The sequence below is a fragment of the Malurus melanocephalus genome, unplaced genomic scaffold, assembly GCF_030028575.1.
Source record: "Malurus melanocephalus ecotype Western Australia unplaced genomic scaffold, MMel_1.1 scaffold_746, whole genome shotgun sequence".
NCBI classification, from domain to species: domain Eukaryota; kingdom Metazoa; phylum Chordata; class Aves; order Passeriformes; family Maluridae; genus Malurus; species Malurus melanocephalus.
In genome coordinates, this window is record NW_026623978.1 from 91,083 (window position 1) to 104,280 (window position 13,198).

The window sequence follows — 13,198 nt, forward strand, 5'->3', positions numbered from 1 at the left end:
CGGCGGGCGGTGGGCTCTGGGGGGGCGGGGCACCGGGCACCGGGCCACCGGGAGCCCGTGGGTGAGACCGAGCCGGGGAGCACCTCTCGGTGGGACCGAGCCCCCGGGCATCCCCGACAGCAGCGAGCCCTCAGGTAGCGCTGAGCAGGCGAGTATCCCCCGGTGTAACGAGCCCCCGGGCATCCCCGGCGGCACCGATCCGCGGGTGGTACCTCCCGATGGTACCGAGCCCCTGTGGTGCCGAGCCACCGGGCAGCCCTGGGCGTTGTCGAGCCGGTGAGAACCTCCGGGGGTGCCGGGCTCTGAGCAGCACCGAGCCACCGGGCACCCCCGGTGGTACCGAGCCCTGGGCAGTGCAGAGCCGGTGAGTGCCCGGCTGGGATGGAGCCACAGGTGCCCACGGTGGGCACTGAGCCGCTGAGCACCCCCAGTGGCACCGAGTCACTGGGCATCCCTGGGTGACACCGGGACAGCGAGCACCCCTGGGTGGTGCTTAGCCCCGGGCACTGCTGGTGGCACTGAGCCTCGGGTGGCATCCAACACGTGAGTCTGCCTCAGTGACACCTCTGGGTGTTCCCAAGTCACTGAGCAGCCCTGGTGGCACCAAGCCAGTGGGCACTCCTGGTGACAGCAAGCCCCTGGTGACAGCAAGCCCCTGGTGGCACTGAGCCCCTGGTGGCACCAAGCTGGTGGGCAGTCCTGGTGCAGCCAGTTTCCCAGTGGTACCCATCTGTGCTGTGCTCAATGCCCTTGGTGACACTGAGATTTGGGCATCTTCTGGTGGCATCAAGCTGGTGGGTGGCACTCTCSGGGCTGCAGGTCCCCATGGTGGGTGTCCCCTCTGGTGGGGGTCACTGCATCCCCTGGGTGCTGCCTGTGAGCTCCACCGTCACCAGTGGGCCAGGGTCTGGCTCYGTTCCTCTTCCCAACCTCCTCCATTTTAGGATTTTCCCAGCTCAGRGCTGCTCAGGGAGCAGGGGCAGGGTCACAATGCTGGGCCAGGATTGCAAAGCCTCCCAAATGGAGGTCCTGTGCTCTGAGCCTGCCAGGCTGGGGCAGACGGGCACACRATGGGCAGGGCCACAGGTACAGGTGCTGCCTTGCTCCCCTCCTGTGGATRGAAGAGGTGGGACCTCACCACCCATGGGTGTCCCAAGAAGAGCGACTCTGTGCCCCTCTGCTGGGTCAGGCAGGGCTTCGTCCCCCCAGCCCTTGGCCCTGCCCAGGCCCGTCTCAGGCGGCGTCGCCCGTGGGATGCTCTGAGTCAGCAGAGTCTGTGCTCCATCCTGCCCTCGAGGAGCCCCCGGCCTGGGTGGGGGGCCAGGGGCTCCAGCCCCCCTGTTTCCAGYGCTGCCATCCCGGTAATGAATGCTCTGCTCTCTGCGGGGACTCTGCATTGGGGCCAACACGGGGGCTGAAGTCTCCGTGCCAGCCCCTCTTTTCCGTCGCGTGTCTCAGACACTCAGGACCAAGCGTGTGCACATACATGCACTTATACATGCGTGTGCAMGCGTGTGTGCCCACAGACCTGCTCCGACCTGGCCTGGCCACACGTGCTGTTGGCACAGCCGTGAGYTCACGGCATCCCCACCGCTGCTCCAGCAGCTGGGTTGGGCCCCATCCCCTCCTGCCCCTCCACCGGAGCCCACCCCGTGCCCCCCGTGCCCCGGCCGCCACCCCCTGCCAGCACCGTGCCGGCACGGGCGCGTCCCTCCGCACGGCCCCCCGAGCGGCGTGTCATGTCCGATCAGCGGCGAGGCGGGTGCCTGGGGCGAGGGGCTTTGTGCCTGGCCAGCGTGGCTCTACCACCCCCCCGGCCGCGGTGGCCGAGCCCATTCAGCTCCAGCGGCCTGCGGCTAATCCGAGCTGATGCCTGGATGCGTGGCGCGGGAGGTGTCCGGTCGCTGGGTTTGGGAAAAGCCCTGCTCCCCGCTCCGCTGGGGACCCCTCCCCGACGGGACCCCCGGCTTCCCGGCTCGTCCTGCCCGGCAGGTTCCTGCGGGACGATTACTCCATCCAGGTGGCCATCAATGACTACCTGGACATCTACTGCCCGCACTACGAGGGGGCGGTGCCCGCCGGCCGGGCAGAGACCTTCACGCTCTTCATGGTGGACCGGGAGGGCTATCGCGGCTGCTACGAGACCCCCGGCGCCTTCAAGCGCTGGGAGTGCAACCGGCCCCGAGCGCCTTTCGGGCCCGTCCGCTTCTCCGAGAAGATCCAGCGTTTCACCCCCTTCTCACTCGGCTTCGAGTTCCAGCCGGGGGAGACCTACTACTACATCTGTGAGTGCCCTCGGGGTGCTGCGGGGCTGCACCGGGGTCAGGGCGCGTTGGGGGCACTAGGTGCGGTCCTCAGGGTCAGAACATGTCAGGGGTTTGGGGTGCAGCTCCCCAGAGTTAGGTCTCATCGGGGTCCCCGTGGGACCGGGTTTAGGGCACATGAGGGGGTCAGGGCGCACCTAGGATATCACCGGGGTTAAGGGGAACACGGCGGGTCTGGATAATGCCAGCGTTGAGGTGCAGTGGGCTCTGGATGTCCCAAGGGTGGGGGCATGCGAGGTGGGGATGCAGGGGGTCTGGATGTCCTGGGGTGGGGAATTCACGGGRGGCGCGGGGTGCAAGGGGTGTCTGATGTCCTGGGGTGGGGGATTCACGGGGAATGCGGGGTTCAGAGAGGTTCTGGATGCYTCTGGAGGGGTTAAAGAGGTTTCTGGATGCTCCTGGAGTGGGACAAAGGGGATCAGGGTGCACGGGTGGGGTCTGGATGCTCTGGGTGGGGGGTGCATGGGAAGGTTGGCTGCGGGAGGGTCTGGGGGTGCAGAGGGGGTCTGGATACGCCGAGGTGGGGACACGAGGTGTCGGGGTGCTCCCGGTTCGGGGTGCAGGGTGGGCTTTGGGTGCTCCGGGGTGGGGGCGCCGTCCCCGCGTTCCGCCAGGAGGGGGCGCCCCCGGCCCGCTCTGAGCCGCCGTCGGGGGGTCCCGGGGGGGCCGGACCGGAGGGTCCCCGCTGAACCCCCCCCTGCCCAGCCGTCCCCAGCCCCGAGAGCGCCGGGCGATGCCTGAAGCTGCGCGTCACCGTCTGCTGCCGAGGCACCAGTGAGTCCGGCTGGTGGGGCTGTGCCCCAAAACGCAGGGGCTCCCCCTCCCCCGGGGCAGACCGGTCCCCACTGCGGGCTACCGGAGCCTCGGGGAGCCGATCCCTGACAGCGGTGGGGTTTTTTTTCAGCGCCAGAGCCGGTGACAGAGGTGCCCAATTCGCAGCCCCGAGGGCGCGGGGGCCCCGAGGGTGAGTACGGGGCGACCGGAGAGCGGTGGGGAAGCCGGGGATCGGCTCGCTCTGACCTCTGCTTCTGTCYCGGCAGATGTAGTGCCTGCCCGGGGCACCGCGGTGCCATCGCAGCCCTGCCCCCCGTGCCTGGCGCTCCTGCTCCTGGCCCTGCTCTGGGTCTGACCCCGGCGCTGCCCGTGGCGGGGGGATGGGCTCCTCTGCCCCAACGCCGCTTCCAGGCTCTTCCTCACAGCCAACCCCCCCGAGCCCGTGAGGCAGCCCCAGGCCATGACCCGCCTGCCGGACCTCCGCAAAGACGAGCTGGGGCCGGGAGCTCCGGGCTGGAAGGTGAGGACGTAGCGGGGGCTCCGGGGAGGTGGGCGGGCATCCCCCGGTTGCCCTGCAGCATCCCTAGACGGGGTTCTCTCCCTCCCAGGGCCACCGCTTGCTGCCGGCATCGCCGCACGTCGGGATTGCCGCGAGTCAGCATCGCCGCCCGCCGGGATCGCCGCGCCCCGGCAGCGCCCCGCCGGCCTCCTGCCCCGGCGCTGGGGTCCGCTCAGCGAAYGCCTGCTCTGCCCCACGGCCATCGCCTCATGTCGTGCCTTCCCCCACGGACCCCCCGCCCCTGGGGGCCAAGGGACCCCCAGCCCCGGAGCGGGGCGGCAGCACCGATGGCGGCACCTGCCGCTGCCGTGTCCTCCTCCGGCGAGGACACGCTGATCTGTCTTCTGGGAAGACGCCTTCCTCCGTGCCCTCCGTTTGGTTTTAACCCCCGGTAGTGACTGAGCAATACAGTATTTGCAAGATCGCTGCGCCCCGGCTGTGCGGCCACCCCGCGGGTCTCCCTGCCCGTGCCCCCCGTCCCTGCGCCGGTGCCAGGGCGGCTGCCCCCCAGTCCCTCGCTCCCTCCATGGCCGAGGGCTTAATTGCAGCAGTTYGGTATTGAGTCGTCAGCTCCTGTCACCGGAGAGCTTTAATTACAGATGAGCTGCCAGTAATTAACACCCGATGGTGGGATGAGCGCTGGGACAGGAGGCGAGGGGGCGGTGGGCCTGGGGATCACTGCCCCCAGCGAGRCACCCTGGTCCATCTTACCACCCTMGGGTGTGGTTGGSGTGCCCACAGAGCAGCTGCTGTSCRTCYATCTGTCCRTCTGTCGTCCATYTGTCCCTCTGCTGTGCACCCCATGAGATGCACCYCCGAAGTCCGGGGCTGTGGGGAGCTGTAGGGTTTCCCCCCTTCCCCAGCGGGGGGCAGATCCCATGGCACAACCGGATCCCTGTCGGAGTCACGGCTCTGGTGCAGCCACACACCCCAGGCTTATGATCAACTGGCGGGACAGTTCCCTGAGGCTCTTGGCCCCCCATCCTTTGAGTGCGGCCCCCCATTTGTCCTCCTGGGGGGCTCAAGAGGGGCTGAACTCCCCCCGGGGCTGCCSGCAGCGGGGCCCCCCAGCCCCTCGCCGCGCAGGCGTTGCCGGCCGCCTGCCGCAGTGGTGCCGGGCACGTCAGACAGGTTTTATGGCTTCTGGGAGAAAGAAGCTGCTTGGCAAGAGGCTGAGCGAAAGCATCGACCGTGCCGCTCCCCTCCCCCCGCTCCGCTGCCTGCCCTGCCCCCACTGCACCCTGCACCCCATCCTGCCCCCCACCCTGTACCCCGTCCTTCACCCCAGCCCCACAGAGAGGAGTACCCCGCACCCATGGGGGGCACAGAGGCTGCTCAGTGCAGAGGGGGGCATTTCTTGTGGAACCCCCCCAGGAGGGGATGAGACCSTCCCCTGGGGGAATGTCCATCTGGGGGACATCATACCCAATGGACTCTCATGTGGGATGCTGGGTGGGGCAACCCAGCTGTGGGGATGCTGGAGTGCAATGGTGCCACCAGGACCAGCGTGTGGGGATGTCATGGGTGATGGTAACTTATGGAATCCCCGTGCAGGGATGATTAGGGGCTGTGCGCTCTGTGCGACCCCCCTACAGGGATGATTTGGGGCTGTGTGCCCTGCGGGACCCCCTGGCAGGGATTCCAGGCGATGACAATGCCCTGTGGTATCCACGTACAGGGATGCGCCCTTTAGGACCCCCATGAAGGGATTCTGGGGTGCTGTGCCCTTTGAGATCCCCATGAAGGGATTCTGGGGTGCTGTGCCCTTTAGGACCCCCATGAAGGGATTCTGGGGTGCTGTGCCCTTTAGGACCCCCATGAAGGGATTCTGGGGTGCTGTGCCCTTTGAGATCCCCATGCAGAGATGCTGGGTGGGGTCAACCCCCAAAGGAGCCCCAAACAAAGATCCTCGGGAACAACTGCACCCTACAGGACCCCCGTGCAGGGCTGCTGGTGGGCTCTGCCTTGTGGGAACCCAGGCAGGGATTCCGGGGGGGCTGCCCATTGCACCACCCCTTCCCCAAACCCCCAGGGATTCACAGGTGAGGCCAAGGGGTCCCCGGGGGTGGGTGCTGGGTCYGGGCGCAGCGGGGCCCCGTCCTTGAGCCGGCGTTGTTTGGTATGCGRGAGCTGCCACCGGCTTCAAATCCCATCGACTTCCAATGAGCAATGCCATCAATAACGGCTAATTGATGGCGCGGCCGCTCCAAATCAGATTCCCCGTCCCCTGAATCCAATTGATGGCTCCGCACCCCGCAGCCGCCGCGGCAGAAATTGAATCTATTCAAGGAATGGGCTCCATTAGCCCATCCCTTCTGTCTCGCCATCCCCCTGCCTCGGGGCCCCCTCATCATCCCCCCACCRACGCCACCCACACCAGCCGGGGTGCTGGGGTGCCGTGGGGAGGAGCGTGGGGTGAGGATGTCGGCTGGGTGGGAGTTAAACCTTCTGAAATCGGGAAGGAAAAAATTTATCACCTGGAATAGCGAGTGATGGGAAATGGAAATAGTCAGTGCCGAGATGGAGAGCAGGATAAAGAGCCGTGCCGTGCCAGGGGCTGGGAGCTGCGGTGGGCAACGAGGGGAGGGCACAGCATAGCCATGCGCACCCCATGCCCTGGCTCGCTGTTAGGACAGACACCGTGGATGCACCGWGGCACCGGGATGAGCCTGGGCACARTCCCTGAGCTCCGTGGTGCTCCCAGCACCTTCCACTCCTGGCACCAGATCCCTCCCCCAGCCACGCTGCCGGGGTCCCCCCWCCCAACTCTGCCGGGACAGAGCTTCAGTGTGCCCCAAACACCCCTCACAACCCCGGGGTGAGGATGAGGTCAGGCACTGCAGCCGTCCCGGGGCAGCCCCAGGACACACAGGGGACGTGTGACATGGTGACCCGCCCCGAGAGCTGAAAGGGTGCATGAACCCCCAGGGCGGTGGGGCCCATCCCTGCCTGCTTCCCATGGGCGAAGGGCAACGGCGGCAGCGCCCATCCAAGAGCTGTCGAGAGCATCCCGGAGATGGGAAATGGCTCCGTGTCACCATGGAAACGGGGCCACTGGCTCGACATGCCGAGGGGACACGTGTGCTGAGGGGACACGCACGCTGAGCCCTGAGGAGCAGGGCACTGGGGGTGCCAGGCATTGGGCACAGCGGACTGGACAGCACGCACTGGCCGCAGGCTCCCCAGGACCCTGGGGGCCACACCTCAAAGCCCATCACCCACCTTGGAGCAGCTCCCTCATTACCCGGCGGTCACGGGCACTCTGAGGAATGCCACCTCTTTGTGATGCCACCTCTTTGTGATGCCACCTCTTTGTGATGCCACCTCTTGGTGACGCCACCCCGGTGTGTGGTTCCACGGCGGCCGGGCAGCTCCGCACCACCACGCCAGTGCACAGCACTCAGGGTGCGGGGGCCGCAGCGGCTGTTCCCCGAGCAGCCGCCTGATGATGCGCATCGTCAAGGTTATAATTTAGCAAAACACTCAGCGGGGGCTTGGAGGGAGCCGGCCCGCGCCGGTTAATTAACCGGAGCCGCACGCACCGAGCCCGCTCCTGCCATAGCAATGAGGGCGCGGGCATCGGGCTGGTGCGGCACAGGCGGGGGCTGCCGCATCCCACCCGCATCCCGAGGGGCTGGGCGAGCAGCTGGTCAGTCCCGGATTCCAGGTGGGAGCAGCGGACACTGATGTTTGTGTCCACTGCAGGGTCCAGAGTGGCAGCCAGTGCGGCAGGAAGGGTCAGTGGGGTGTGAGACAGCCTGGCACGGGTGGGTGTGCGCACACAGGTGCTGCCTGTGCCATCACGGTTCTGGGATGGGAACCCCCACGGTTCTGGGCCAGGGTGGCTGTTTGTCCGTGCYTGTGTCCATCTGTCCTTGCACGTGCTGGAGGGCAGCCCCGGTCTGATGTAATCCTGCCGGACAACAACCCTGCTGTGCCAGAGCAGGGATGGGCAGGAGCTGCCCTTGCTGCCAGCGCTGCTTGGATCTGCTGCGGACTGAGGGTCTGCGGGGTCCCTGTGCTGGGACAATCCCTGGGGACAATGATTAGGACTTCAATAGGTAGGTGCAAATGACACAGGTGACCGTCCCAGCACACTGTGTCCCTGTCCCCAGGGCAGCCGGACAGCGAGGGCAGAGGCTGGGGTAGGTGCCCACTCCCAAGGGTGCCAGAGTGGACGCTGTGCCAGGGTGTCACCAGGCTCACACCATCTGTGCCACCGTGTGGCCTCTCTGGGTACGTGTCCAGTGGGAGAATGCTGTGGGGATGGTGGAGATGGAGCTCTGGAGTGTCTCAGGCTCCGCTCCCCACATYCACCGATCTGCCCAGTGCTCCTGTGATCCTCAGGCTCCTCATGAGCTTCCCTGGCAAAGAGCTCGTTAGCTGTTCCAGAGCCTGGTGCTGCTTSACCTGGCACTGGCGTTCCCTGCTCTGCCCTGGGCAGTTCCCTGGGTCCCTGCGGTCCCAGCCTGGTGACAGGGACAGGCCAGGCCAGCCYCAGCAGCTGGCAGGAGGGCTGGCAGGTGTGGCCAGCCCATGGCCAGAGGCAAGTGCAGCACAGGCAGATCGATGCACTGAATTATTGAGCACAGGAGCACAAAGTGGCTGCCACAGTGACACGGGGGGACACAGGGCCATGTGGGACACCCACCCAGCCCAGATGGAGCAACTGGAACCCACTGCCAGCTGCAGGAACACTGCACCCACCCAGAGTGGCGCTTGGGTGGCAGCACAGGGCACCCCACACCCTCCAGCACCTCTTGGTGCTCTCCTGGCTGATCCTGGCGGTGCCACCAGCACCTCCTGCTCTGTCCCCTGTCCAGCACCCAGCTCCCAGCACTGGCCAGCAGCACAGTGGAAAGACCCCCGCATTTTCTCTGTGCCCCCAGCCCCTCTTGTGAGCTCTTCCTAGCGATGTATTATTGAAGCCCCACCGTGCCATCGCTCGCGGCCGGCGTGACGGCAGGCGCAGCATCAGCCCTGATGAATATTTCAGGCCCTGAAATCTCCTGCGCCTGCACACTTAGCCCTGGTCCCCCCTTTCCCCCCAGCTCTTCAGCGCTTCTGCCCGGCACCAAGGAGGGCACAGCACGGCAGGGACGCTGTGTCACCTGTCCCTCTCCCTGAGGATGGTCACCTGTGTCATCCCGGGATGGGATGAGATGATGTGATGCTTCCAAGGGGAAAGTGGGTGATGCCCCCAGTGCTGGGGCAGAGACAGAGCATCCCCACCCTGCCAAGCTCAGCGCCAGCTTGGGGTTCTGAGGATGACTCCTGTGTTTCCTAAGACACCTATTCCCATCCCCAGCCTTACTGGGCTATGGGTTCCCTGGCACCATCACTTGAAGGGTCAGGGCAGGAGAACGGGGACAACCTGGGACACAGCACATTGTGGATCTGTCCCTGGCACCTCCAGCCTGGCACCCCCCGTTTCACTGCCGCCTCTGCCAGTGCTCCCAGATGCTGATTGTGGTGTGTTCTGTGCACGGTGGGAACAGGACATCGATGCTGCTTGTCACCCCTTCATCAGATTAACGTCACTTYGACACAACCAGACACTTCACAGGGGACACCGGGATGGCACGGCCAGGATGAGCAGAGCATGTTCCAGGGCCAGTGGGGAACCAAGTGCTGGGGCTGGCAGCCACAGACCCATCTCTGTGTCCTTGTCCCTTCCCCRAGGAGCTGTGGCTGCCCCGCCCAAGCCTCCCACATCTGTGCTGTGGCCATGTCGGAGCAGCAGGGGCTCGGAGCGAGGCCGGGGCTGCCACCGGTGGATGATCTTGGAGTGATCTTGAGGCCAGRAGGGAGGTTTGCCATGCGGGAGGAGAGGAGAGGAGCCGGCTGAGTCACCCGGTGCCGGCTGCTGACTCAGGCGCTTCCTGCCAGGTAACCTCCGCTGCCGGCGTGTGGGCTGCYGGGACACGGGATGTGGCACAGGGGACAGACGGGACACCAGTCCAGCACCCAGGGTGGGCTAGAGCGGGAGAATGTTTGGCTAAGCCGCACCGCGTGGTGACCCGGTTCTACCTGGGGTCACCCGGGACATGGGCACCGTGGCTGCTGGCCGTGGGAGCCACGAGGAGCTGGTGGCTCGCACCTCCCACCCGCCACCTCTGCGTGCCCACACAGCCAGGGCGGGTGAGATTTGGCACAGCAGAGCCTGCTGGAGCCAGGGTTCCGGCCAGCGGGCGTCTGGCGCCCAGGGCAGGAACCCTGCAGCTTCCTCCCGCCGGGCAGCGCCGGGGTGGGAGGGCAGCGAGGCTGGGAACCACGCACGGCTTCATCCAGCGGCTCCACGAGGAAGCTGATTTCCTCTGACGGCCCCGGCGCTGCCGCCTGGCACCGCTGCTCCCTCACTGGTGGCCGGGGCTGCGGTGGCACTAAACCTCCTCCTCTGCGAGCCCACTGCGTCCAGCTCGGCATCAATTAGCTCAGGCCGCTGAGGTGCTAATTAACGAATCGTCCCCGTGTCCCGCTGCGCATTAGGGCTCACCTCTGGTGAGAGGCTGCTCTGCCTGGACCTGTGGCTCAGCAGGGAGTGGGTGTGGCGACTGGTGGCACTGCCACCCATCCTCACCTCCCCTGTGCCCACGCTGCCAGCAGTCCAAGCCCAGCCTCAGGATTTTCCCCAGGGTTCCTCCAGAGCTGGGGCTTGCCCCTTCTCTCCCTGGGAAACGGGAAAGTTCAGATCCTGTGCCCTCCCCGAGGCGATGCTCGCCCGGTGCTCGTCAAGGCGCTGGCGCAGCGCAACCATCCGTGAGGCTTCATTCAAATTTAACGACTAAAAAGGGAAAGGGCAGAGATGAGCGGGGCCGGGTGGGCACACGGTTTGTCCTGGGTGTGTCCCAGRCACGCCAGCCTGGCAGGACAGCCCCAAAACACCAGCGTGAGGCTGCGAGGGGCTGCCCCAAACGCTGCCAGGAGGAGCTGGCAGGAGCCAGGACGGTTCATCTCCACATGGCCATGCCACAGCACTGCCAGCTCCCTGCTCCCCGAGCCCAGCCATCCGCCCTGCATGCCTTTGGCGTGTTCTTGCCGTGTCTGGCTGGACACGTGCCGGCACCTGGCTCCCGCGGGCGGCTCGGGAGCCCTGAGCTCAGCGCGTTGGGGCCTGGTAGGTGTGGCTGGTGAATATTTCATGCCCGCGTTCACCGAGCCCTTTCTTGGTTACACTCCTTGCCTCCTCCCCGCTCTCTCGCCATGTTTATTTATTTAATGAATTATTTATCGGCTCCCCCCTCTCGCTCGGCTGGGCGCTGCCCCCCCCCCCACACTCCCCCAGCCCAGCTCCCAGCCCGGCGCGATGATTTATTGAATGCCGGCTCTGCTCTGCGGTTGCGACATTCTGTCACAGGAAGCCGCGGTTAAATATTAACCGAGGCGGGCAAAGCGGGTGCCCTGCCCCGCCGGGCAAGAGCTCCAGCCCCCTGGTGCTCGTGGATGGCAGGTGGGAGGCTTTCCCCACCGCTTTGACGCCAAAAGGTGTGCCAGGCACAGGGTGGAGGAGACAAGGGCATGGAAAGAGTGAGGAACCAGAGCTGCTCCGTGCCCCAGCTCTCCCAGGCAGCTCGAGGTGTCTCAAGTCCTCCTGAGAGCGAAGCCACCTGGCCGTGTCCCCGCAGCCATCCCACCGCAGACCCCATATCCCATTGTGGCAAAMCCCCCTCCGTGTGCCAGGTTCCGGGAGAAATTCCCGGTGGGTGCTGACACCTGCACGTGAGCGCACACCATGGTGCTCTGGGGCTGTGTTTTGCCACCCGGGTCCCTTCGTCCCCCACCGGAGCGCTCGGTGTGTCCCTCCGTGGCCCCGCACAGGGGGGTGGGGGGGACCCCCGCGGTGAGCTCGGCGCTGTGCGGGCGCTGACGGCGGTGCGTGCGTTGCCATGAGCGGGGGGGTTTCCATGTGGAGGTGGGTGTTGCCATGGGTTTGCCGAGCCAAGGCGTTTCCATGGTGGCAGCGCGGTGCTGCGGGTCCTCCCAGAGGTGCGCGGTACCCGGGGATGCCACCGCTGCCGYTGCCACCGCGCCCCGGTACCTGAGTGCCCCCGGCCTCTGAGTGCCCCCCCGGCACTCCCCCGCTCCCACCCCCAGGCAGCCGGAGCCCTTTTCCACGTGTTGTGTTTTCTTCACTTCACTTCTTCGGATGAATAATTAATAGAGGCTTTTTTGGTCCTCCGGGCCTTTCCGCTGGCCCCCTCCCCCTTCCCGGCAGGGCTCCGGCAGGGCTTGGGCTCCCAGTGCCCCCAGCATGGATGGGGGCTGGAGGCTGGGGCATGGGCATCGCGGCTCTGGGTGTCCCACAGTGCTGAGTGGGAACGGGAGCCCTGCCCACATCATCTTTGTCCCATTGCACGGGCTGGGGCAGCATCCACATGGCCAAAGGGAGCCTGAGAAGAGAGGGGGTGACTCTTTCCTCGCTCTGAGCTCCTCCCAAAGCTTTGGGGAGCGGGGAGAACCCCCAGCACTCAGCACTGGGACATCTACACTGCCCAGGAAGCCGCAAGGCCCGGTGGRGACTTGGGAATGTGACATTCGGCACCGCACCACCCTGGCCACGCTCACCACGCCAGCGAGATAGCTCCTGGCAGGAGCAGCCCRGGCCGGCTCAGCAAGCCCAGCCACGGTTTCGGGAGCCTCCTGGTTTCATTCACAAGCTCCTCAGGCTGCCAAAGCTCCAGGTGATGCACTGCCGGAGCAGAGGCCGCCGGGCCGGCGCTGGTGACGCGCACGCAAACCGGCGCGGCCCCGCGTTGGGAGCCGGGGCTGAGCTGCGTGTGCCCGGCGAGCTGCGTGTGCCCGCGCCGGTGCGAGCCGTGCTCGTGTGTGAACACGTGTGCTGGGGTGCCCAGCACCTGGCACTCGGCTCTGCCGGGCGGTGCTGCACGGCAGTTGCTAAGGGATCTCGCCGGGGACGGGCGCTGGGAGCTGGCACCCAGCTCAGCCCGCACATGGACGGCGGGGAGCAGCACCCAGGGGAGCACCCACAACCGCCGTGGCTCCCTCCAGGGACTTCCACACCACTTAGGGTGTGAGRAGAGTAAGGGCCTGGCCGTGTGAGTGGGCGCTTGGCCAAGTGCTGGCTCCTGAGGGAGGTCGGGGCAGGCGGCAGAGCCGGATGCTGTGTCTGTGTTCCTCKGTCCTGGCACACGGGCACACACCCTTCCACCCACTCCCGTGCCTCCAGGGCGGCCAAACCCTTCTGTGAATACGTGTGACCCCCATGGCARCGGCAGCAGCAGCCTGAGGACCCTCCGGGGTCCTGAGCCCCSCACCCACAGCTCCCTCAGCAGCACGGACCCACAGGGGCCCAGCCAGGGGGACCCCAAGATCGGTGGGACCTGGCTCCGATGCCCCCACCAGTGGCTGTCCTGCTGAGATCGCGGTGGCACCGATCCCGGTGGGACAGGCACGAGTTCCCCCACCCCCAGGGGTCCCAGTGAGACCCCAATGTCAGTGGAACGTGACACACGTGTCCCCACCCACGGGGGTCCCGGTGACACCCCAGTGTCAGCAGGACCTGGCAAAGGTGCCCCCACCC

The 13,198-nt window shown here is 66.4% G+C and overlaps 1 protein-coding gene across 1 annotated transcript; it reads left to right on the forward strand.

Moving 5' to 3' along the window:
- The first annotated feature begins 18 nt into the window (after window positions 1-18).
- On the forward strand, window positions 19-4,081 carry LOC130584678 (ephrin-A4-like). Its single transcript, XM_057384802.1, is given in 6 exon segments — window positions 19-1,943; window positions 1,945-2,285; window positions 3,030-3,098; window positions 3,229-3,288; window positions 3,365-3,618; window positions 3,707-4,081. Coding segments are annotated over 5 exon segments (633 nt in total). The 5' UTR covers window positions 19-1,869; the 3' UTR covers window positions 3,454-3,618; window positions 3,707-4,081.
- The last annotated feature ends 9,117 nt before the right edge of the window (window positions 4,082-13,198 follow it).